The sequence below is a fragment of the Cherax quadricarinatus genome, chromosome 42, assembly GCF_038502225.1.
Source record: "Cherax quadricarinatus isolate ZL_2023a chromosome 42, ASM3850222v1, whole genome shotgun sequence".
NCBI lineage: Eukaryota > Metazoa > Arthropoda > Malacostraca > Decapoda > Parastacidae > Cherax > Cherax quadricarinatus.
The window spans coordinates 31,716,350-31,741,380 of NC_091333.1; the positions used below are offsets into that span (position 1 = coordinate 31,716,350).

At 38.7% G+C, this 25,031-nt stretch overlaps 1 protein-coding gene across 1 annotated transcript in view; it reads right to left on the reverse strand.

The window, feature by feature from the left end:
• Positions 1-25,031, reverse strand: part of LOC138853848 (sodium-dependent multivitamin transporter-like) — a 108,320-nt gene that overhangs the window by 6,884 nt on the left and 76,405 nt on the right. The window contains exons 3-5 of the mRNA XM_070093167.1: positions 22,554-22,687; positions 21,203-21,391; positions 20,804-20,958 (exon numbers count right to left, since the gene is read on the reverse strand). Of these exons, the coding sequence (XP_069949268.1) occupies positions 20,804-20,958; positions 21,203-21,391; positions 22,554-22,687 (478 nt within the window). The remainder of the gene's footprint in view (positions 1-20,803; positions 20,959-21,202; positions 21,392-22,553; positions 22,688-25,031) is intronic.

The following is a 25,031-nucleotide window of genomic DNA, read 5'->3' on the forward strand; positions in this document are numbered from 1 at the left end:
AATAATTGAAGTCCTCAGGTTGTTCTTCAACTCTATATATCCTTTGTTAGGCCTCATTTAGATTATGCTGCTCAGTTCTGGTCACAGTATTACAGAATGGATATAAATGCTCTGGAAAACGTACAGAGGAGGATGACAAAGATGATCCCATGCATCAGAAATGTTCCCTATAAGGATAGAGTGAGGGCCCTGAATCCGTACTCTCTCGAAAGACGTAGAATTAGGGGGGATATGATCGAGGTGTATAAATGGAAAACAGGAATAAATAAAGGGGCTGTAAATAATGTGCTGAAAATTTCCATCCAAGACAGGACTCACAGCAATGGTTTCAAGTTGGAAAAATTCAGATTCAGGAAGGATATAGGAAAGCACTGGTTTGGTAACAGAGTTGTGGATGAGTGGAACAAACTCCCGAGCACAGTTATAGAGGCTAAAACGTTATGTAGTTTTAAAAATAGGTTGGATAAATACATGAATGGGTGTGGGTGGGTGTGGGTTGGACCTGACTAGCTGTGCTACTAGGTCTGATGCCGTGCACCTTCCTTAATTAAGTAGAAGTGACCTGACTAGGTGGGCTACTGCGCTAATCCGGGGGTGACATGGACCTGCTTCGCATGAGTCAGTAGGCCTGCTGCAGTGTTCCTTCATTCTTATGTTCTTATGTCAGAATTACTGAAGATTGTTGTTAGTGGCACACTCAATGCATCTGCTCCCTCTCTCAGGACCCATTAGACATTATCTGGGCCCACTGCCTTCCCTTAGCAGTGTCTTCACATCCTCCTTGGTTGTGTGCTATGTGTACAGCACTTGCTGGTGTACCCTACCACCTCGGTTTGCTGGGAGCCTGTCTGTCTTCAGTGTGAATACCTCCCTGAATCCTAAGCTGAGCTCTTCACATAGTTCCTGGTCGTTCTCTGTGAGTTCCCATCCTTTCTTCCTCAACATGATTGCCTGATCCTTGACTAATGTTTTCCTCTTGATGTGGCTGTATAGCAACTTTGCACCAGATTTGGATTTTGATGCCATGTCGCTCATATAGTGACACTGGGCTTTTCTCCTTATGCCTTGATATTCATTTCTGGTTCTTCGGCTCAACTCCCTGTTTTCCTGGGCCCATTGCCTTCAACACTTTTTCCATACTCATAGGCTCTGGTCTTCCCTTTGTTTCTGTTGCCCCTTGGCACAAACTTCTCCACTGCCTCCCTGCTCTTTGTGGTCACGTGTTCCATCATTTAGTTTACTGACTTCCCCTCTAGTTCACTTACCCACTACACCTCGTGAAGGAATTACCTCATACTTGTGTAGTCCCCTTTTGGATGTTTGGTTTCTTCCGTCTTTCTCATGCACCTATACTCACCTAATTGTGGTTGCAGGGGTATATTCATAGCTCCAGGCCTCCGCCTACTCACTGGTTGCCATTAGGTCCACTGTCTCCCTGCTCCATGAGCTTTATCATACTTCTTCTTAAAGCTATGTATGCTACCTGCTTCTGCTACCTCAATTTCCAGACTATTCCACTTCCTGACAACTCTGTAGCTGAATAAATACTTCCTAACATCCCTCTGACTCATCTGAGTTTTCAACTTCCAATTGAGACCCATTGTTGCTGTGTCCCATCTCTGGAACATCATATCTCTGTCCACTTTGTCGATTCCTCTCAGTATATTATATGTCATTATCATGTCGTCCCTGTCCCTCCTGTCCTCCAGTGTCATCAGGTTGAGTTCTCTTAACCTCTCCTGGTAGGACATTTTCCTTAGCTCTGGGGCTAGCCTTGTTCCAGACCTTTGCACTTTCTCTAGTTCCTGTCGTGGTTGCCTAGGTGAGAGTTACAAACTGGAGCTGCACACTCCAATACGAACCTCAAGTACACAGTGTGCTTGAGGTCCGTATTGAGATGTCGGAATGCTGTTCTTAGGTTTGCTAGGCGTTCATATGCTGCAGCAGTTACATGGTTGATGTGCGCCTCAGGAGATGTGCTCGGTGTTATACACACCCAAAGAGATTTTTCCTGCAATGAGGGTTGTAATCTTTGGGCCCCTAGATTGTATTCTATTTGTGGTTTTCTTTGCCCTTCCCCGATCTTCAAGACTCTGCACTTGGTGAGGCTGAACTCCAGGAGCCAGTTTCTAGATCATTCCCATAAAGTAGGAACAGCATTGGTCCTAGGACTGACCACTGTGGAACCCCGTTCGTCACAGGCGCCCACTCTGACACCTCATCAAGTAACATGACTCACTGCTGCCTTCCTATCAGGTATTCTCTGTACCATCGACTACTCTCTTAATTCTCCTGGGTCTTTTGCCTCCTATACTTCATCCATTTTGTAACACATAATTTTGGCCTCTCAACACCGAGTGAAGCAAGATCTGGTTCTGGCCTTCTCATTATTTCTGTTGCCCTTGGGTACAATCCTCTCCTCTGCTGGCTTGCATATAGTTGTCACACATTCCATCATCTTATTAACTTTTTTCCCTGCCAGTTCTCTGTCCAAGTGAACTTTGTGCAGGAAGTTCCTCAGGCCTGTGTAGTCTCTCTCTCTCGTAGTTTGGCTACATTCTTCCTGCCCTTCCTGCTTCCCTCTCCACTATTAGCTCTACTATGTATTAGAAGCTCAGAACTACATGATCGCTAGCTCCGAGGAGCCTTTCATAGGTGATGCCCTCAGTAGCTGTACTACTTAAAGTGAATAATAGGTCCAGTCTGCTGAATCATCTTCTCTCTCATCTTCCATTCATCCTTACTACTGCACCAGCATTACCATCATGGTGCCTAGAGACGATCATCATTTGCATTTTCTCAGGTGCAAATGTTACTTGCCATCTATTTCCCCAAGCTGATATAGCTCTCAGCTGGTGATTGATGTAGCTTAGAGCAGCTGGCATTTCTTCTCTTGGATAAGTGAATGTCAGTGTACAGTCGTCTGCATATGCATGTGATTCTGGGATGAGATGAAGAAGGTCGTTGAAGTAGACATTCCATAACAATGGACCCAGCACGCTTCCTTGTGGAACACTTGCCCCAATAGGATGTCTTGTTGATTCCGTTCCATTGAGAACTACACTTAGAGATCTACCATGAAAGTAATCACTGAGGAGACATAGCGTAGAGCCTGCAATTCCCAGTGCTTGAAGTTTTGCTAAGAGGCCCTGGTGCCACACCCTGTCGAAAGCACCAGCAATGTCCAGTGCTACCACACAGCTGACTCTGGATTCATCCAGTGACTGGTGTCACTTAGTGGAGAGGTTTAACAACAGATCAGCGGCAGAGTAACCTTTCCTGAAGCCATATTGACGATCACAAAGTAGTGAGACGTAGTCAAAAAACTCTGTCATTTGTCTTGAGATTATTGGTTCATGGATCTTACCAGTGATTGACAGGAGTGACACTGGTCTGTAGTTGCTGATTTCTTCTCTGCTCTTCTTTTTGTGAACAGGGACTACATTTGCCTCTTTCCACAGAGAGGGCCATTTACACTGTATTAGGCAGTGCTGAAAGATGCGAGTTAGAGGTGCTGCTAGCTGGTCTGCACATCTTCTCAGCAACCTTGGGCTCAACTTGTCTGGGCCCACAGCCATTTCTTGGTCAAGCGATTTAAGAAGAAAATGCACCTCCTCCTGCCTTATTGTCACCACTGACAGTTTTGATACAGTTCTTGCAGCTAGCCGCCAAGGAGGGTCCCTTGCTGGATCAGGAACTTACATTTTGGTAGCAAAGTGTTTGGCAAAGAGGTCTGCCAACTCTTTACTACTAGCAGAGGTGGTCCCATCCTGTCGATTGAGAGATGGAATGAGTTCATCAGGCAGATAAACTTGTCTGTCCTTGACCAGGGACCACCAGGTTTTGGAGCCTACCCTACCTAATGCTAGCTTTCTTTTTGTGTCCACCTCCCATTTAGCAATGGCCCACTTTTGAATGTCACCCATATGCCTATAGGCTTGCTTGTGCAAGTTCCTGTTATAGGTGGTAGGATTTCTCTCATACCTTCGTCATGCTTTGTAGTTAGCAGTAGCAGTCTCTCTACAACGAAAGCCAAACCAAGGCTGATCTGTAGGCTTCGTCACATATTGCCGGTGAGGAATGTGTTCTTGTTGTAGATTAACTATGTGTCGAGTGAAGGCTTTCACTTGGTTGCCAACATCCCCTTGGAGAAGAGCACTCCAATCGGTGGTGGCGAGCTCAAAGCAAAGGGCTGGCCAATTACCTGTTTCCCATAGCCAGGTTGTGCATGTGGACTCCTCACCTCGTTCTGTTAGGATCTTAAGTGTCGTAAAAACAGCCTTGTGGTCAGATGATCCAACGTAGCGGAGGGGTTGACAAGTGACTACCTTTGCTAGATCACTCACTACTGGGTCAAGGGAGGAGCCAGAGATGTGAGTAGGGAAATCAACAAAGTTTCTCATGTCAAATACTGCAAGAAGGTCATCAAAGTCCCTCTGTATAAGGTGTTGGTTGAGGTCACCAACAATTATAATATGTTGACAGTTGTGTTGTAGCAGAAGGGAGTCCATATTTTCCATTAGGAAGTTGATGGGGTTTGCATGTTGCCACTGAGGTCTGTACTTTGCACATGCTAGTACAGAGGTACTAGTATTTATGGAGAGCTTGAAGAACAGCATTTCAAGATGAGTAGGGATGGCAACATCAATGTGCTGGGCATGAACACTTTTAGAGAAGCACACAACAACACCTCCTCCTTGCTCTTGCCTGTCTCTTCTCATCCATGAGGTGTAGCCAGCAGTTCTTGCAAAATTTTCTGGAGTCATGTCATCCAAAAATGTTTCAACAACAGCTATCATGTCGGGACGTCGAGTGTTCACAAAACTATGTGTGAGCTCTCCAACATTAGTAATGAAACTTGTAATGTTGGCCGACAGGATGCTGATAGACTGGCTTCTCATGATGTGGTCAGCTTGAGGTGGTGGGTGTGTTGCAACCCCTGAATGGGTTACAATGTATATGATGTATATTATGTATATGCATATAATGTATATTACCTTTACATATAATTTTATATTGCTTATATTTGCGATAATAGCTAAATCGTAAATATATTGCTTTATATTATTATTTGACTTAGTTATGTTGTTATGTTATTATTATGTGCTCCTATATAGTTCAAGTCTTGATTGTCTAACTACTGTAATTATCGCTCGTGGCTCGTTACTCTGCCGAGTCGTGAGACATAGCGAACTACTTAGAGCACTTACACACATACACGCAAACTTACTTGTACATATTTGTAATATCTTATTACTTGTTAATGTACCAGACGGTACTTAAGACTTATAAATGTGATATGTGCTTTCAGCACAATAATACTGTACACGAGAGAAGTGATTAATATTATTTTGATTACTGTGATTAATTTAATTTAATTTAATTTGATATACCCCTAGACAACTTAATTAATAAATTTATTAAATTTTGATTTCTCTAGTAGTAGCCTACCAGTTGTAATCCTGAAGCACTATTAATTCTTTCTGAATTCTAATGGATAATTGGACAAGGATACTGACTACTTGTTACGAAAACAAAGTAACAGGCTGGATGCTAGAAGGGCAGTCCTTTCTAGTATTCACTGGAGATCTCTAAGCTTTTTAGAAATCGCGTTTTTTGTAACAGGGTGTGTAAGGCATGTAAGGTGCCTGTCCTTGAGAGAGGAAGGGTACTGAGGCAGCTCTCTCTCTCTCTCTCTCTCTCTCTCTCTCCCTGCCTCCCTCACACTCTCCAGTGAAGACGTCCTTTTGGGATGTTACTTGCTTGGACATCCTCCTCTTTCCTGCAATTTTGCAAGCTCATGATGATGTGTTGATTGCAACATGAAAGGACTAGAGCCAATTTCCCCTAGTTTGTGGTAGGGAAAGTATGACCCCGGTATCGATGTCTTAAGTAAGCTGCTACAGATGCGTAGTTATGTCCTCACTCGTTGATAGGGAGTCACTTAGTCATACGTCACGCGATGGGATGATAAGTTGTCCCTTTGTTCATAACACTTGAATGCATAATGTTACACAAACTTTACACTTATTAGGATCATACAGCGGATGATACACTTTTTAACACTAGTTTTCCTAGCCATCCTACCAGAAATTTAAATGTCACTATCTCCGCAAGGTATGGCAACACTACATATCCAAACAAAAACAGCGGTGCACAGCTTTTATAGTGGCGCTGTTAAATGGTGATATCCATACTAATCCATGACCTCAGACTATTGTACAGGTGCAGAACAGACAGATAAATGACGGTGATAATGACGGTCTAGTATCTAGAAATGATAACCTTAACTCTATATGTAATGCACAGATAAGTCAATGTTGAGACACTACAATCATTCCTATTATCTCAGACACCACCACACTTATGTATACACTGTACTAAGGCACGAAAGAAGAACAGTAAAGTTACCTTATGCAAACTGTGTGAAGGGTGGGTGCATAAGGCAGCGGCAGCGGCAGCAACAGCAGCGACCTCCAAGATCGGAACTTTTCTCCAACTATCAGAGCCACCAATGCTCCTATGATGACCTAGTTACAAACAAAACTGCACTATCCAACGTAGCACCCAGAATGACCAAAGATTACCAACAGTGAAACCTACAAATCGAAAATAATAGAGATCAAAGGAAGACTGCCCTCAAACCCAAAGAAACACCCCGCTGCCAGCCGAACAGCGTAATCCTAAGCTCTGTATAACTAGAACTTCTTCTTAACTTCAATAATTCCTGTAGTATTATGAGGCGCAATCTCAGAGGAAACAGCACCAAGGCCAGCAAGAAAACACCGAAAAATCAACTATTCAACAAGTGTAGTCAGGAGGACGCCGGCCCAGCAACCACCCCACTCACCACCACTCAAGGCGACACCACAACAATAACAACAAACATGGCTGCCACCAGCCCATCCTCCCCTCTCTTCCCCGGATTCAACCTACCAATTAGTCTCTCAGGTATGACCAACGATCCAGATACCCTAAAGTCATGCATCTCCAACTTAGTTATTGAAAATATGAATCTTCGAGAGACGTTAACAAAACAAGACACCAGAATGACACAACTCGAAAACAAAATCCTTAGTCTTGAACAAAAGTTATCAACACCAGAAATGACTAACTGTGACAAGACCATCCAAACAGTCATAGATAGCCATACATAACAAATAATATCTCTTAATAGAAAGGTTGAAGAATCAGTAAAAGAATGGAAGAACAACTTAGATAACCAGTTCAGTGACTACTTTGCTCTCCAAGAAGATAAAACTGAACAAGATAAACTATCGGACGCGGTAATAGTTAACAGTCCACATTTTCCCAGTGATATGAACCAAACAGTAAAGAAATTACTCTCCAGATCATAAAGGACCAAACAAAAGTTACAGTACCAGAGTCAGAAATAAAGGAAGCCAGGTTACTAGGATCACATGGTAGAAAAAGTATTATGCTTAGATTCCACTCACATGACAGGAAAAAAGACTTAATAATTGCATCTATTAAAGTAAAGAAAGAGGTATACATAAACGAGTGTCTTGCCAAAAAACGTCAGAACCTCCTGTATAGAGTCAGAAAACTTAAGTGGGAGAATAACGACACAATACACCAATGTTTCACACGGGATGGGAAAATTCTTGTTAGGAAAACAAATGTAGGTCAACTGTACACAATCACGAACGAGAATGATCTATCACGATTTCTCAGGAATACTGATCTTACAGAGAATAACTAAACAACGTCCAACCTAAAAGCCTACGTAGTGTAGTGTATGTTTTGCTCCATTATTGTTCAAATTTCATAGTACAATCTCTTAGTAATTAAATAATCAACTACCTCATTTTGTGATTTTACTAGTAAGCATAAGTCACCTTATGTAATTTTCTTATTTACTATTGTTTGCTTAAATATTAGCTGAATTGATACTTTCTCAGTCCATATTACTACCTCATTTTTACTATCAGTACAATTTACTCTTAACATTTTTGACATTATTTAATTACCATTACTTGTCTAATTACCATAACCAGTTTTAATACCACATTAACTATCTTAGAGTGATCTTGTACTGCCAAATAACCTCAGTGCAATATTGAACGACATAAGCATTAGTTTTTCACTTTTTTGTAATCATTATTACTTACTAAAATTTTATTAAACACCATATTTAGTACCAGTCAATTTTACTTTTGTACATTAATCATTATTTTATACTTTTCATAACATTTTGTTGCCAAAATTTCAAGTTTGTATATTCAACTCCAACCTTTATATTATCCTTTGTACCTGTGTACCTGTGTACCTGTGTACCTGTGTACCTGTGTACCTGTCTACCTGTCTACCTGTCTACCATCTTACTATCATATTATAACCAAGTCATTGCCATTGTTATTTTTTACTTATTATTCTTTTGGTACTTTAATTTGTGAATTTTATTTTGTCAATTTGAATCTAGTTATACTCTTGATCTTGTTAACAACCTATATCAGACCCTAGTGCAATTGTTCTTGTTAACAACCTATACCAGACCCTAGTGCAATTGTTCTTGACTATATTGTGTATGCAATTAGTGTATATTTCAATTATATCATTGTTCACTAGTACCAACTACCTCATATTATTTTTTTTTACTTTTTATAGTGCAATATATTGCTCAACTTATTATATATAACAAATCAGATCTTACTCCCAAATCAATATTATATCATAGTGACTATCTGTCATTTTAACTTTGTTTACCATTACTTAATTTAGTCCCTTATATTTTCTCCTTTATTTTAGCTTTATATAACAACCTTAGTTCATATATTCACAATTGTTAAAATAATCAAGGTGCTATTCTCAGATGCTAAAGTGTAATAAGCTCATTATTTTGCCATTATATTCATTTATTTGATTACCACTTTTTTGTTCACCACAAATTATTTTAGTCCATTTGATATTGCCTCATTTATTTTAGCTTTAAAGAGCTACCTTAGCTCATATTTTTTACATTTGTTAAAATAATTCAGGTGCTATTTTATAGCTTTAGAATATTTACTTTGTCTTATACTTAATTCTAACTATAGATTCACTATAAATCTTATGATTACAAGCATTGATCCTGATACCAACCTCTTATTGAATGACTTAAATGATTCAAACAATAACTGTAATTACTACACAGCAGAACAATCAAAGGCACTTCTCAGAGCCATCAACAACATAACTGTCTTTAACTACAATATCAGATCATTAAGCAAACATTACGCTGGCCTCATAGCATTACTAAATTCCTTGCATGCCAATATGTCCATCATTACACTAACTGAAACCTGGCTAAAGCCTGATAGTACAGATGTCTATGCCATTCCTGGTTACACAGCCATACACAACTGTAGGACAGATCAACAAGGGGGTGGCACAGCCATATACTACTCAGACCAACTAGAATGTATCACTAATACTTGCACAAGGGATGAACATAGGGAATATATAATAGCTAAATTCAAATCCAAATACTTACAAAAACCACTCACAGTGATAAACATCTACAGAGTTCCACAGTCAAACATTAGCCGTTTTAGTTAAAACCTAGGAAGTATGATAACTGATGCACGCATGAACAAAGATCACTTACTACTCTCAGGTGACTTCAATATAAATCTCCTACAAGACCAGGACCCACACGTTACTGAAATCCCAAACACTATGTGTAACTGCATGTTGCTACCAACAGTAACAAAACCTACGAGAGTTACAAAGACTAGTGTTTCCCTACTAGACCACATCTGGACCAACACCATATCCCCCTTAAGATCAGGCATAATCACAGATAATACCACAGATCACTACCATACCTTCCTCATAACAAATCTTGGCAAATTACCCCTAGACACTACTAAAGTCACTTTCAGACTTCACAATGAGGCAGCCATTAATAACTTCACAACAGCAGTAACAAACATTGACTGGCACACTGAGCTAGAAATCTATACAGATATTGACGAATGTATTAATAATTTTCTAAAAAAGACCCAATACCTCTATAACAAGCACTGCCCTAAAAAAACTAAACAGATGACAGCTAAGAGACTGAACAGTCCCTGGCTAACACCCAGTATCCTCAAATCCATAAATACAAAGCACCGACACGAAAAACAGTACAGAATGGGTCACATAACCAGAGACCAAACAAAACGTTACTCGTCAATCCTAACCAGCCTAATAAGAAGGGCTAAAAAATTGTATTATGAGAACAGATTATCCAACTTACGAGGTGACATAAAAAAGACCTGGAAAACCCTGTCAGAAATACTAGGAACAAAAAAGATAACACGAAATAGCGAAATTGAATTAACAAAACCAGGTGCACCCCAATTCCCGCCTACTGAAACAGCAAACAGACTCAATGATTTCTTCTCCACTATAGGAAAAAACCTTGCCAATAAAATCCCAAGCTCAGATACCCCACCCAATGACTACCTCACTGGCAACTAGCTGAACACACTGTTCCTAGCTCCGACTAACTCTACTGAAGTCTCCCTTATTATCAACAAACTAAAAAACAAGACAGGAGATTTAAATACCTTACCACCCATTATATACAAAAACGTGTCACAGGTACTATCACCAATCATTGCAACACTCTTTAACAAATCTATTGATTCCTCTACCTTTCCTACAGTTCTCAAAATAGTAAGGGTCACCCCGATCCATAAAGGAGGAGACCACACAGACTTGAATAACTATAGGCCAATATCCAACTTACACCCTCTCTCTAAAATCTTTGAAAAATTAATCCATAAGCGTATCTATTCCTACCTCATCTCCCACAACATACTCAACCCCTGCCAATTTGGGTTCAGACCTAATAAAAATACTAATGATGTTATTATCCACATGCTAGAACATATTTATACAGCAACAGAGAAAAATGAAGTCCCACTGGGGATCTTCATTGACTTACGTAAAGCTTTCGATACAGTTGACCATGACTTGCTCCACATAAAATTGTCGCACTATGGTATAATAGGGCACTCCCTCAACTGTCTAAAGTCATACCTCAGCAACAGAAGCCAATATGTGTACACAAATGGGGCAAACTCTTCCGCACAGCCAATTACAGTTGGTGTCCCACAGGGAAGTGTCCTAGGCCCTCTTCTCTTTCTCATGTACATAAATGACCTACCAAATGCATCGCAACTACTCAAACCCAAACTATTTGCAGATGACACTACATACGTCTACTCTCACCCGAGCCCAGTCATGCTAGCCAATACTGTAAATACCGAATTACAGAAAATATCAACCTGGATAAGGACCAACAAACTTTGAACATTGACAAAACCTACTACATTCAGTTTGGTAACAGAGCTGCAGATGTGTCTCTTAACATAATGATAAATGGATCACCTATCACAAAACTCACAGAGGGAAAATTCCTAGGAATCCACCTTGACAACAGACTCAAATTTCAAACACATATACAACAAATTTCCCAAAAAAATTCCAAGACCGTAGGCATACTATCGAAGATACGGTACTATGCTCCACAGTCAGCCCTCCTGGTCCTATATCACTCTCTTATTTACCCCTATCTCACCTATGGAATTTGTGCATGGGGCTCAACAACAATAAACCATCTCAGACCACTAATCACCCAACAAAAGGCTGCAGTCAGAATGATAACAAATTCCCACTACAGACAGCACACTCCACCAATATTCAAAACTCTGAACCTACTCACAATACAAAACATCCATACTTATTACTGCACCTACTACATACATAGAACACTTAACTCTGACATAAACCCTCCCCTCAAACATCTCCTTACCAACCTCAACAGAACACATGACCGTAACACAAGACACAGATCACTCTTTGATGTTCCTCGTGTCCATCTCACGCTATGCAAACACTCAACGCACATAAAAGGCCCTAAAATCTGGAATTCATTACCTGTGAATATAAAAGAAACACTGTCTGTTTATAAATTCAAGTCTCTTCTCAAAAATCACTTACTCACCCACAACTAAATAAATACTGAATAATTGTATCTCATAAATTGTACCTCATATGTGTCTCATTATTGTATCTCATAAATGTCAACCTGTGACCCAATCAAACTTTGTTACTATTTAACTTCATTACCTAACATAATACTCCATTACTGATTACACAGCAACACAGTAAATGACCATATGACCTGTCTTTGTAATACTCATTTGTACTAAATTGTTATCTGTTTTACAATAATTTTTGTACCACTGAATATATCATTGCTTAGTAAATCTTAAGTTAATTTTAAGCCTGCCCATAATGCTATGCATTCAAGCGGCATTGGCATGTTGCATTTAACTGTGTTCTTTTGTACTTCTCTGTATCATGTTCAAATAAATAAATAAATAAATAAATAAATAAATAAATAAATTAGGGTAATGGTGTCAGAATTCATTTTGTGTGTAAGAAATGCACTTTGGCACAGTTACCCCTTAGCAGTGATGACATTGATTTACCTAATTTTAACACAAATGACCCATTGCCATATAGTGATGATTATAATTGTTATATGAAAAGAGATCTTCTCTTTGTTCATGTCAACGCAAGATCACTTTTTACAAAATTGGCAGAGATTAGGATTCTAGCTAACAGAACTAGGGCGGCAGTTACATCCATCTCTGAATCCTGGATGGATGATACTGTGACTGACGAAGAGGTCAAAATAGAAGGTTACAATATAAATCGCTTAGATAGGAATAGAAAAGGTGGTGGGGTATGTGCCTACATAAGGAATGACTTAGCCTATAATCCAAGACCTGATTTAAATGACAATATACTCAAGATTCTATGGTTTGAAGTGTTGCTTCCCAAGATAAAACCCATCTTAGTAGGAACTAGGTAAAGGACCAGTTCTTAGAAGACTTTTCAAGAGTCTTGTCCGGAGTTGAGAACAATTGCGAGACCATAATACTGGGTGACTTCAATATATGTTTTCAACAGCAAAATAATGGGCTAGGTAAAATGTATAAGCAGTTTCTAGATTTAAATAGTTACACTCAACTAATTAATACACCAACCTGGATCACACAGTTCTCAGCCACCCTAACTGACCACATACTTTGTAACCGCTCTGAGAACATTAGTCAGTCAGGCGTCATTACCACAGGTCTTAGTGATCATTTCATCATTTATTGCACCAGGAAAATCACTAGGGATAGGATAGGCCTACACAGGACAATAAAAATGAGGTCAACTAGAAACTACAGTAAAGAAACACTGGTAAATAGGGTACACAATCGTGACTGGACAGAGATAACAAGTTGCACGGACGTAAACGATGCCTGGGAAAAATCCAAAACAATGTTCACTACCATCCTTGATAATATTGTACCAGTTAAAGAGGTTAGGATTAAACGTAGAACTGAACCCTGGATGAATACTGAGATATTAAATAATATGAAATTCAGAGACCAGCTGCTAAAAAGATTTAAAGCAAACAGACAGGATATTGCAGCACTAAATGAATTCCAAAGGGTGAGGAACAGTGCAGAGACTTACAAAATGCGCAGTACAAAAGTACAAGAATAACCCTATAAAGCTTTGGCAACAACTAAAACAGTTGGCGTACAGTCATAAACCCGTAGATATATATATATATATATATATATATATATATATATATATATATATATATATATATATATATATATATATATATATATATATAACAAGTCGGCCGTCTCCCACCGAGGCAGGGTGACCCAAAAAGAAAGAAAATCCCCAAAAAGAAAATACTTTCACCATCATTCAACACTTTCACCTCACTCACACATAATCACTGTTTTTGCAGAGGTGCTCAGAAACACAACAGTTTAGAAGTATATACGTATAAAGATACACAACATATCCCTCCAAACTGCTAATATCGCGAAACCCCTCCTTTAGACTGCAGGCATTGTACTTCCCATTTCCAGGACTCAAAACCGGTTTAATAAAAATAACCGGTTTCCCTGAATCCCTTCACTAAATATTACCCAGTTCACACTCCAACAGATCGTCAGGTCCCAAATACCATTCGTCTCCATTATTCCTATCAAACACGCTCATGCACGCTTGCTGGAAGTCCAAGCATCTCGCCCACAAAACCTGCCTTACCCCTTCCAACCTTTTCGAGGACGACTCCTACCCCGCCTTCCTTTCCCTACAGATTTAAATGCTCTCCATGTCATTCTACTTTGATCCATTCTCTCTAAATGACCAAACCACCTCAACAACCACTCTTCAGGCCTCTGAGTAATACTTTTATTAACTCCACACCTTCTCCTAATTTCCACACTCCGAATTTTCTCCATAGATAGCGTTTCTTGTCTCCACATATACCTCAAGACACCACTCACCTTTTTTCCCTTATCAATTCTATGATTAACCTCATCCTTCATAAATCCATCCGCCGACACGTCAGCTCCCAAGTATCTGAAAACATTCACTTCTTCCATACTCCTCCTCCCCAATTTAATATCCAATCTTTCTTTATCTAAATCATTTGATACCCTCATCACCTTACTCTTTTCTATGTTCACTTTCAACTTTCTAAATTTACACACACTCCCAAACTCATCCACTAACCTTTGCAATTTTTCTTTAGAATCTCCCATAAGCACAGTATCATCAGCAAAAAGTAACTGTGTCAATTCCCATTTTGTATTTTATTCCCCATAATTTAATCCCACCCCTCTCCCGAACACCCTATCATTTACTTCTTTTACAACCCCATCTATAAATATATTAAACAACCATGGTGACATTACACATCCCTGTCTAAGACCTACTTTTACCGGGAAGTAATCTCCCCCTAACCTGAGCCTCACTATCCTCATAAAAACTCTTTACAGCATTTAGTAACTTACCACCTATTCCATATACTTGCAACATCTGCCACATTGCTTCTCTATCCACTCTATCATATGTTTTTTTCTAAATCCATAAATACAATAAAAACTTCCCTACCTTTATCTAAATACTGTTAACATATATGCTTCAATGTAAACACTTGATCTACACATCCCCTACCCACTCTGAAACCTCCTTGCTCATCTGCAATCCTACATTCTGTCTTACCTCTAATTCTTTCAATAGTAACCCTACCGTATACTTTTTCTGGTATACTCAATAAACTTATTCCTCTATAATTTTTACAATCTCTTTTGTCCCCTTTCCCTTTATATAAAGGGACTATACACGCTCTCCGCCAATCCCTAGGTACCTTCCCCTCTTTCATACATGTATTAAACAAAAATACCAACCACTCCAACACTATATTTCCCCCTGCTTTTAACATTTCTGTTATGATCCCATCAGTTCCAGCTGCTTTACCCCCTTTCATTCAACATAATGCCTCACGCACCTCCCCAACACTCACATCCTGTTCTTCTTCACTCCTAAAAGATGGTATACCTCCCTGGGCAGTGCATGAAATTACCACTTCTCTTTCTTTATCGACATTTAAAAGTTCCTCAAAATATTCTCGCCATCTACCCAAACCTCCATCTCTGCATCTACTAACTCCCCTACTCTGTTTTTAACTGACAAATCCATTCCTTTCCTAGGCTTTCTTAACTTGTTTAACTCACTCCAAATTTTTTTCTTATTTTCATTAAAATTTCTTGACAGTGCCTCTCCAACTCTGTCATCCGCTCTCCTTTTGCACTCTCTCACAACTCTCTTCACCTTTCTTTTACTCTCCATATACTCTGCACTTCTTATAACACTTCTGCTTTGTAAATACCTCTCATAAGCTACTTTTTTCTCTTTTATCACACCCTTTACTTCATCATTCCACCAATCACTCCTCTTTCCTCCTGCCCCCACCCTCCTATAACCACAAACTTCAGCCCCACATTCTAATATTGCATTTTTAAAACTATTCCAACCCTCTTCAACCCCCCCCCACTACTCATACTTGCACCAGCCCACCTTTCTGCCAGTAATTGCTTATATCTCACTCGAACTTCCTCCTCCCTTAGTTTATACACTTTTACCTCCTTTTGCTTGTTGTTGTCATTTTCCTCTTGTCCCATCTACCTCTTACTCTAACTGTAGCTACAACTAAATAATGATCCGATATATCAGCTGCCCCTCTATAAACGTGTACATCCTGGAGCCTACCCATCATCCTTTTATCCACCAATACATAATCTGACAAACTACTTTCATTACATGCTATATCATACTTTGTATATTTATTTATTCTCTTCTTCATAAAATATGTATTACTTATTACCAAACCTCTTTCTACGCATAGCTCAATTAAAGGCTTCCCATTTACATTTACCCCTGGCACCCCAAATTTACCTACTACTTCCTCCATAACATTTTTGCCCACTTTAGCAAGATGTACCTGAAATCTTGCATATTTATGAGACAGACAAAAGACACCAGCAATCCTACCATCATGTAAAACAATTACAGGTTTTCGTTTCATACTCACTAGGCAGGACGGTAGTTCCTCCCTGGGTGGTTGCTGTCTACCAACCTTCTACCGGCAAAATTATTTACAAATATGATCTCTCAGTTCACTGGACAATTCGAACCTATTCACTCTGTGTCAAAGTACAAAGTAATATTACCACATAGCAATTCTCCAGTAAGAATGGACGCCTAGCTGAAGCTTAGTGGTTAATCTCATACCCGAGACTATGAGATAATGTTTGTATATAATTTTGCCCGTTTGTGAACTGTCAAGCATTACGGATCCCTTCTGAAATTCACTGCATATGTGACTCACCATACAGATTCTTCCATTCACCTATATTTATCTGAGGTCTGGCTGTGTGCATTGATGTATATATCCACTGCCTCAAACCCCCCTCCTCACTGCGACATTTAAAACCCATGTTTCAGACCATCATAACAATGTTGGCAGTATATGTCGAAATAAAGCTAACATAATCCTTGGCTTCATATCAAGAAGTATAAATAATAGGAGTCCTCAGGTTGTTCTTCAACTCTATATATCCTTTGTTAGGCCTCATTTAGATTATGCTGCTCAGTTCTGGTCACCGTATTACAGAATGGATATAAATGCTCTGGAAAACGTACAGAGGAGGATGACAAAGTTGATCCCATGTATCTGAAATCTTTCCTATGAAGACAGATTGAGGGCCCTGAATCTGCACTCTCTAGAAAGGCATAGACTTAGGGGGGATATGATTGAGGTGTATAAATGGAAAACAGGAATAAATAAAGGGGATGTAAATAGCATGCTGAAAATATCCAGCCAGGACAGGACTCGCAGCAATGGTTTCAAGTTGGAAAAGTTCAGATTCAGGAAGGACATAGGAAAGCACTGGTTTGGTAATAGAGTTGGGGAGGAGTGGAACAAACTCCCGTGTATCGTCATAGAAGCTAAGACCTTGTGTAGTTTTAAAAATAGGTTAGATAAATACATGAGTGGGTGTGAGTTGGACCTGACTAACTTGGGCTACCAGGTCTGGTGCCATGCTCCTTCCTTAATTGGAAGTGACCTGACTAGGTGGTCATTGTTCAAGGCCGGGGGGTGGCATGGACCTGCTTTGCAAGGGTCAGTAGGCCTGCTGCAGTGTTCCTTCTTTCTTATGTTCTTAAATTAAACTGCTAGTAGAAGCAAGCACATTATTTCTGAGAGTTGTTTCAAGAAAGTCTAAAAGTTCTAAATTGTGTTTAGTGGAGTCTTCAGTTGGACCGCAGTTAACGTATACATGAATAAATATTGTGTACAACAGACCGTCATTTAACATGATAGTTACATTCCTGAAAATGCTGTGTGAAGTAAAACCATGTTAGATGAATCGATGAGCTTATGGGAGAAATAGGGTTACGTTCCTGTTACCCCTAAAAAAGCATACAACTTTTTTTTTTAGACAAACAGATTTTACAAAAATAAAATTGATTATGTAATTGTTATTCATTGTCGTGATGTATTACATTATTTTCACTGCTGCAGATTACAAATGGGACAGAAATAATAGTATTTCTTATCTTAAATTGTGGGTGTTGGTGTTTGTGGATGACTGTGGAGAGTGAAGAGTTATGCTGTGGCCCTACTGGGCTGAGGTGAATGGTATAGGTTCTGGTATTAAAGTTGATGGTTGTGCTCGACTGTGCATAAATTATGTGAAAAAGTCTACCTGTAAGTCAGTCAGTAAACCAGTGAAGTAAAATTGTGCTGCAATTTATCAGTCATGGTATAACCAAATCATGATAAATAAACTCGTGTTAAATGGCTGTCTACTATATTCCCTTAAGAAGTAAACTCTGAATTTATTAATCTAAAAATTCTTCTCATCAAAATTAATATATCTGTTTTTGTTAAATATTATTTAATTGAAAAAAAAAAAAAAATTAAAAATAAACATTCTCTTAAAGTTACTTTTATATTTCGGGTAATTTAAATCTGGTGTAAAAGGAATTCAAAGTTCTGAAACTTATTTACCTTGAACATTTGATATTTAAAAATTTGTTGCATGAATTTGTAACATTAGATATGCTACTGTATCATCTTGTGTTCCCTTACTGGCTACAATGAGACTCTATTGCCAGAAAACCTGAAAACTGTCAATCTAAACTTTATTGAAGAATTTTAATCAAATTATTCATAACTAAGATTCAGTTCAGCTAATAAATATTGTGTGGAAAATAGTAATCTAATGCTAAAATTTTCATTTAATAGCATTTGTTGTCAACAAGAAAACATCCCTCTGCTGGAGAATTGGTGAGTTAAAGCACAGCATAGTGCTGCCGGCTGTCTCCATAGATCAGGTAAGGTTTACCTCCCTCTGCTGGAGAATTAGTGAGTTAAAGCACAGCATAGTGCTGCCGGCTGTCTCCATAGATCAGGTAAGGTTTACCAGGAAACAGGACAAGTGTTTCCTGACGTGGGTCTTAGTCATATGATGACCGGCCTTTGGAGCTTTTGGTAAGCCAGCCTTCTGCTGGCTTATTGGTCCACCCCTTTAAAAATTATTGTCATACTTATAACCATATATCTGGCTGGCAACACTGTACAAATGTAAGACAACACTTCACTAGGATATTAACAGATTCTTAAATTTGATTTCATTTGAATTTTAGAGGTTTTACACTATTTTTGGAAAATAATTTCAATAGGTTGCTTCTCAATCACTGACACGTGACTAGCAGTTGATTTGCTATAAAAATTAAAATATAAAATTATGACAGATTTAAGCTTGTGTAAAGCTAAGTATGGTTAAAAAGCTGATAGTGAAGTAGCTCTCATATGTGAATTAATTTTAATGGTTTTCGCAAGAACAGAATCTGAAAATAACAAAAAAACCTATGCATAGTGGCATGTACATTCACTACTTTTCCTATCATGCTTCCCCTGTCAAGAAAAGTGTTCTTATCTCCATCTTTCTCCATGCCCTCCATATCTGTGATCCTCAGTTCCTTCCAGCAGAAATTTCCACTCTTCATAATTTGTTTTCCCGTCTTGGCTACCCTTCCCATTTCATAGACTCTGCCTCTCACGTGCTAAACGTAATTTCTTCTCTCCCAAACTCTCTACTCCTGGGAACTCTTCTGTCCTCTGCCTTCCCCACATTTCCGGTCTTTCTAATCTCAGCAATTCTCTCCGTCCCTTAGACATCAAGCTTACCTTCCGCCAGACTAACACTCTTCGCACTAATCTCGTTCATACCTCTCCTCCCTCTACAGATGTTCCTGGTGTCTACTTATTTCTTGCTCCTCCTGTCCTCTTCAATACTTCGGAGAAACTGGTCGATCTCTTTCTGACAGACTTAGGGAGCAGAAAAATAGTGTTAGTCTTGCCGACACTAACAATGCTCTTTTCTATCACGTCAGAGATCATAGCCATCCTATTGACTGGTCTTCTGCTAAACTGTCTTCCCTTCTTCCAACTTGAACAGTCGCCGTCTAGTTGAATCCTCTCTAATACACAGCTTTCCTTGTATGAACTTTAGCCCTGGCTTCGTATCTCTAGATGCCTTCCTCTCCCACTACATTGTAAAATGCTCCAAACTTCAGAACACCCGTGACTTAACCTGACTCCTCATTTTTTCTTTTTCTTTTTCTTCTTCTCCCTCTTCCCCTTTCCTTTCCTTTTTCTCCTCTGGGTTGTCTTTCTTCCTTCTGTCTCGTGTTTCTGTTCCTTCTTTATTTATTTCACCACTTCCCCTTTCACCCACCACTGTGCACTTGCTCTCCCTCTGGGCACCTAGCTCCCTTGCAGTGCTCCCTTTTCTTTGTATTTGACTGGCTCCTCCTCCTTATTCCCCACTACTACCACTACCTCTACTACTACCTCTACTACTACTACTGCTACTACTACCTCCACCACCTCTTCCTGCCTATATATACCATCCTGCTCCACTTCTGGTTAGTGTGACTTTGTAAATGGTCCAAGTCGGACCGAAACGTCGTTGTAAGCTTCTATCTTTTATGTGCGGGTTATTTGTGTACAGCATCTGTAAAGTGAGGCTTCTCTGTTGTTTTTAATGAAATAAAACTTGATTAGGAAATTCTCAAGGTCAACAAAGATTGCGAACTTTTGCCTTCTATTAAGTAAAAAGAAATTATTAAACAGTTTTTAAAGCAAATCAGAAATTTACAATTAAAAAATTATCAAAAGTTCCTTTGACCTATGAATCATAAAACAAAAACATTCTTTATCTAGAACTAAAAGCTAAATTGAGTCATTTACTTTCCCCAACAATTCTTTTCAGGACCGGCCACTGTATTTCCCACAAAAGAATGTGTATAGATATGAGCAAATAACATTAGCAACATGACATTAAATTATTACTGAAAAACTCACTCAAAAAATATGATGCGGCCTCCATGATCAGCGATGTTCCAGACGTTAGCAACACCACCAGCGTTGATGGTGCAGATGATGGTAACCAGCAGCATCCCACTGAACATTAGCAGTGTTTGTAGTACATCAGTGTAAACCACAGCTTTCACGCCTCCCTGTGGGTTACTTATATTACCATCCATCATGATATAGAATGTATTAGACAGTTCTCTGAAGTCAGAATCGTGTATTGAATATTAACATATACCAAGCAAGAAACCTTTACTTATACATTTTTGAGTAAATTAAATTACCATTTCTCTCGGAATTCTGTATTTTTTACTCTAATTATTTTTTAAAGTATTATGAAAGTTTTGTTACATTTGGAGAATAATTATTGAGTATTGTTGTCATACTTACAATTGTAATGTAGAATGTACATACGAGGCCCATGGTGAGCGTGGATACCCACGTAGCGAGGCCAGTGACTGTCGATAAGGCCAAAGTAGGAGCATATAGGCATATGCCCATGTAGATGAAGTTATTGAGCAGCATACACAAAGTTGCTAACGTCCTCAGCAGCCGAGATCCAAACCTCACCTCCATATACTGTTGAATATTCCAGCAGCTATATTCAGAAGATGGGTATATACTGTAAGATATTCCAACAGCTATATGTAGAAGGTGGGTATATACTGTAAGATATTCCAGCAGCTATATTCAGAAGATGGGTATATACTGTACGATATTCCAGCAGCTATATGTAGAAGGTGGGTATATACTGTAAGATATTCCAGCAGCTATATTCAGAAGATGGGTATATACTGTAAGATATTCCAGCAGCTATATTCAGAAGATGGGTATATACCGTAAGATATTCCAGCAGCTATATTCAGAAGATGGGTATATACTGTAAGATATTCCAGCAGCTATATTCAGAAGATGGGTATATACTGTAAGATATTCCAGCAGCTATATTCAGAAGATGGGTATATACTGTAAGATATTCCAGTAGCTATATTCAGAAGATGGGTATATACTGTAAGATATTCCAGCAGCTATATTCAGAAGATGGGTATATACCGTAAGATATTCCAGCAGCTGTATTCAGAAGATGGGTATATACTGTAAGATATTCCAGCAGCTATATTCAGAAGATGGGTATATACTGTAAGATATTCCAGCAGCTATATTCAGAAGATGGGTATATACTGTACGATATTCCAGCAGCTATATGTAGAAGGTGGGTATATACTGTAAGATATTCCAGCAGCTATATTCAGAAGATGGGTATATACTGTAAGATATTCCAGCAGCTATGTTCAGAAGATGGGTATATACTGTAAGATATTCCAGCAGCTATATTCAGAAGATGGGTATATACTGTAAGATATTCCAGCAGCTATATTCAGAAGATGGGTATATACTGTAAGATATTCCAGCAGCTATATTCAGAAGATGGGTATATACCGTAAGATATTCCAGCAGCTATATTCAGAAGATGGGTATATACTGTAAGATATTCCAGTAGCTATATTCAGAAGATGGATATATACTGTAAGATATTCCAGCAGCTATATTCAGAAGATGGGTATATACTGTAAGATATTCCAGCAGCTATATTCAGAAGATGGGTATATACCGTAAGATATTCCAGCAGCTATATTCAGAAGATGGGTATATAGGGTACTTAGGAAAGGTTCACAGTTCTTGTACTAAAAATGCAGCATAAGACAAACTGAAAAAAAAAATAATTGATTATGCAACTGACCTCATTGACAGAGACGAGTTTGAGTTGATAAAATATTGGTATCATGACTTGACCCACGAAGAGACAACCCGGGATGAAGCCTACTAGCGTCATTGAAAGTTGTGTGCCGAAGAAATACATCTCCGTTGAGTTACCTGAGTAAGATATTAGTGTTAATAGGTTATATAATGTATCTTTAGGCACAGATCCAGGAAGCTGAGCGTCTGTGTGTAGGTATTGTCGTATGAGGGGAATTCCAGGAAGGTTAGCACCCATTGGGGTGAGACTATGTTTCTGTTGATCCACAATTTCTCTAGTTTCGTTCCTAGGGGTATCCTATAATACATAACCAATAGTAGGACACTCATTCAGTTATAGCTACATGAAGGTATCATACGGGTAAAGGCACACAATTTTATGTGACTGCAATTAGTATAGGGGGATACAGCCCAAGAGGGTTGGACGTGGGGATCTATCACCACTGAGATCCTAGTGATGGAAGACACTCAGGGTTCCTACAATTTCTCGAAATATACAATTGCAACTATCACACTAGGTGACTGTAACTTTCATACATATCAACATATAGGAATAGCCCAGAACAACCCAGGAATGTCGGGATAAGGTGTTTCTCGCTACGAGGGTCCTAGAGATGGGAGAGATTCACTGTCAATAATGTCACAGTTATAGGCCATGTACTGTAAAGGTAACAACCAGTATGATGGTTGGTAGGTGTTCATCCTGTGACTCCTTCATATTCACATTCCTCCACACCTCTCTGTGTGACCAGTAAGTTTAAACTGGACCTGGGAGAAGAATGACCTCGGCTTGTTAGAAGATATTACTACATAATAAATAACCCCTAGAGTACACAACGTCTCTCTTTAGGTCCCTCACACTCCCCAACTTCAACCACAACAAAATGGTGGCAACGGTGGGCAGAATTCTTTGAATTCTGGAGATGGAAGTGATTTTTGTGAGTGAAAAAAACAACATTCACCACAACCACCTTTCCTGCTAGATATTGTGAACCAGTTCCTGCATGTGCCTATGTCAACTAGCTGCTTGGTTTTCGTATGTAACGTGTATATGATAGCATCAGTGTGCTGTACTAAGTGACTACCGGAAATTCTTAGTGATACTGGATTGTAGAGACATTGTGTATCATGGCTCCCAGCCTTGCTTTGCTCAGCTCAATGTTAGTGTCAGTGCTGCTGTCTGCAATTGTCCTTCGATCTGATCTAATCTGTATCCTTCAACCATGTATACTGCTTGTGAGTTTGAAGTTGATGGTATGTGCAATTATTTCGAGCTGTTAGTATTGGTTTCTGTACAGAAAAATCAAGCTACCCTAGGCCAGGATTTTTGTTTTACCCCATACAAGCAGCCACTTGCATTTAAAATCATTTAAGTTAGTCTACGAGCTTAATTTATCAACCAGATCTATGTTGTTTTTAACATTAAAGTTAGAAATTTTACCAACAATAGGGCTCAAAATGTCGAAAAGACATTTGGATAATTTATATGAAACTGATAAGTATTTACAATCAAAAAAATTATTTAAACACTGATACACTTAACATGGTTAGTTTTGATGTTACTTCCTTATTTACCAAAGTTCAAGTTGATGATCTATAAAGTTTCTTATCTGAAGAACTTGTTAACTGTGATTTACCATTGCCACTTCCTACTATCATTAAACTTATTAAACTTTGAATGGAGATAAATGGTATAAAATACTGACACAATGGAAATATAAATACTTAAGCAGTATAATGTGATCCTTTATTGACAACGTTTCGCCTATGTAGTGGGCTTTATCAGGTCACAAACAGCTTAAGCGTTTATTAAACTTTGCATTGTTGATGCAAAATTTGTATTTAATGATAAGTTTTACACTCAGAAGTTTGGTATGGCAATGGGAAATCCTCTTTCACCTGTTCTTAGTAACCTATACATGGAATTTTTTGAAACAAGGTTGCTTAACACAATCCTCCCTAATAGAGCTAAATGGTTCAGATATGTTGATGATATTTTGTGTCCTATGCCTAAGAATGTAGACATAAACAATTTCCTTGTTAAATTAAATAGTTTAGCCCATTCAATAAACTTTACTGTTGAGTTTGAGGAAAATAACTCATTGCCTTTTCTAGATGTTTTAATTATTAAGAGTAATGATGAATTCAAATTTAAAAGTTACAGAAAATCTACAAATAACTGCTCCTATGTCCACTATTATTCTTCACATCAAGATACAGTTAAACTGTCTGTTTTCTCATCAATGTTTTTGAGAACTTTGCGTTTTTGTAGTCCAGAGTTCATAGAGAAAGAAAAATCCTAAATTTATGAAATAGCTAATGATCGGAAATACCCGAGAAACGTAATTGATATATTTTTTAAAATTGCTAGAAATACTTTTTACAATGCAAATACGGACAACCAACCTCTTTCAACTAAAAATATGTTGGTTCTCCCTTACCATGAAAACTTGGTTGATAT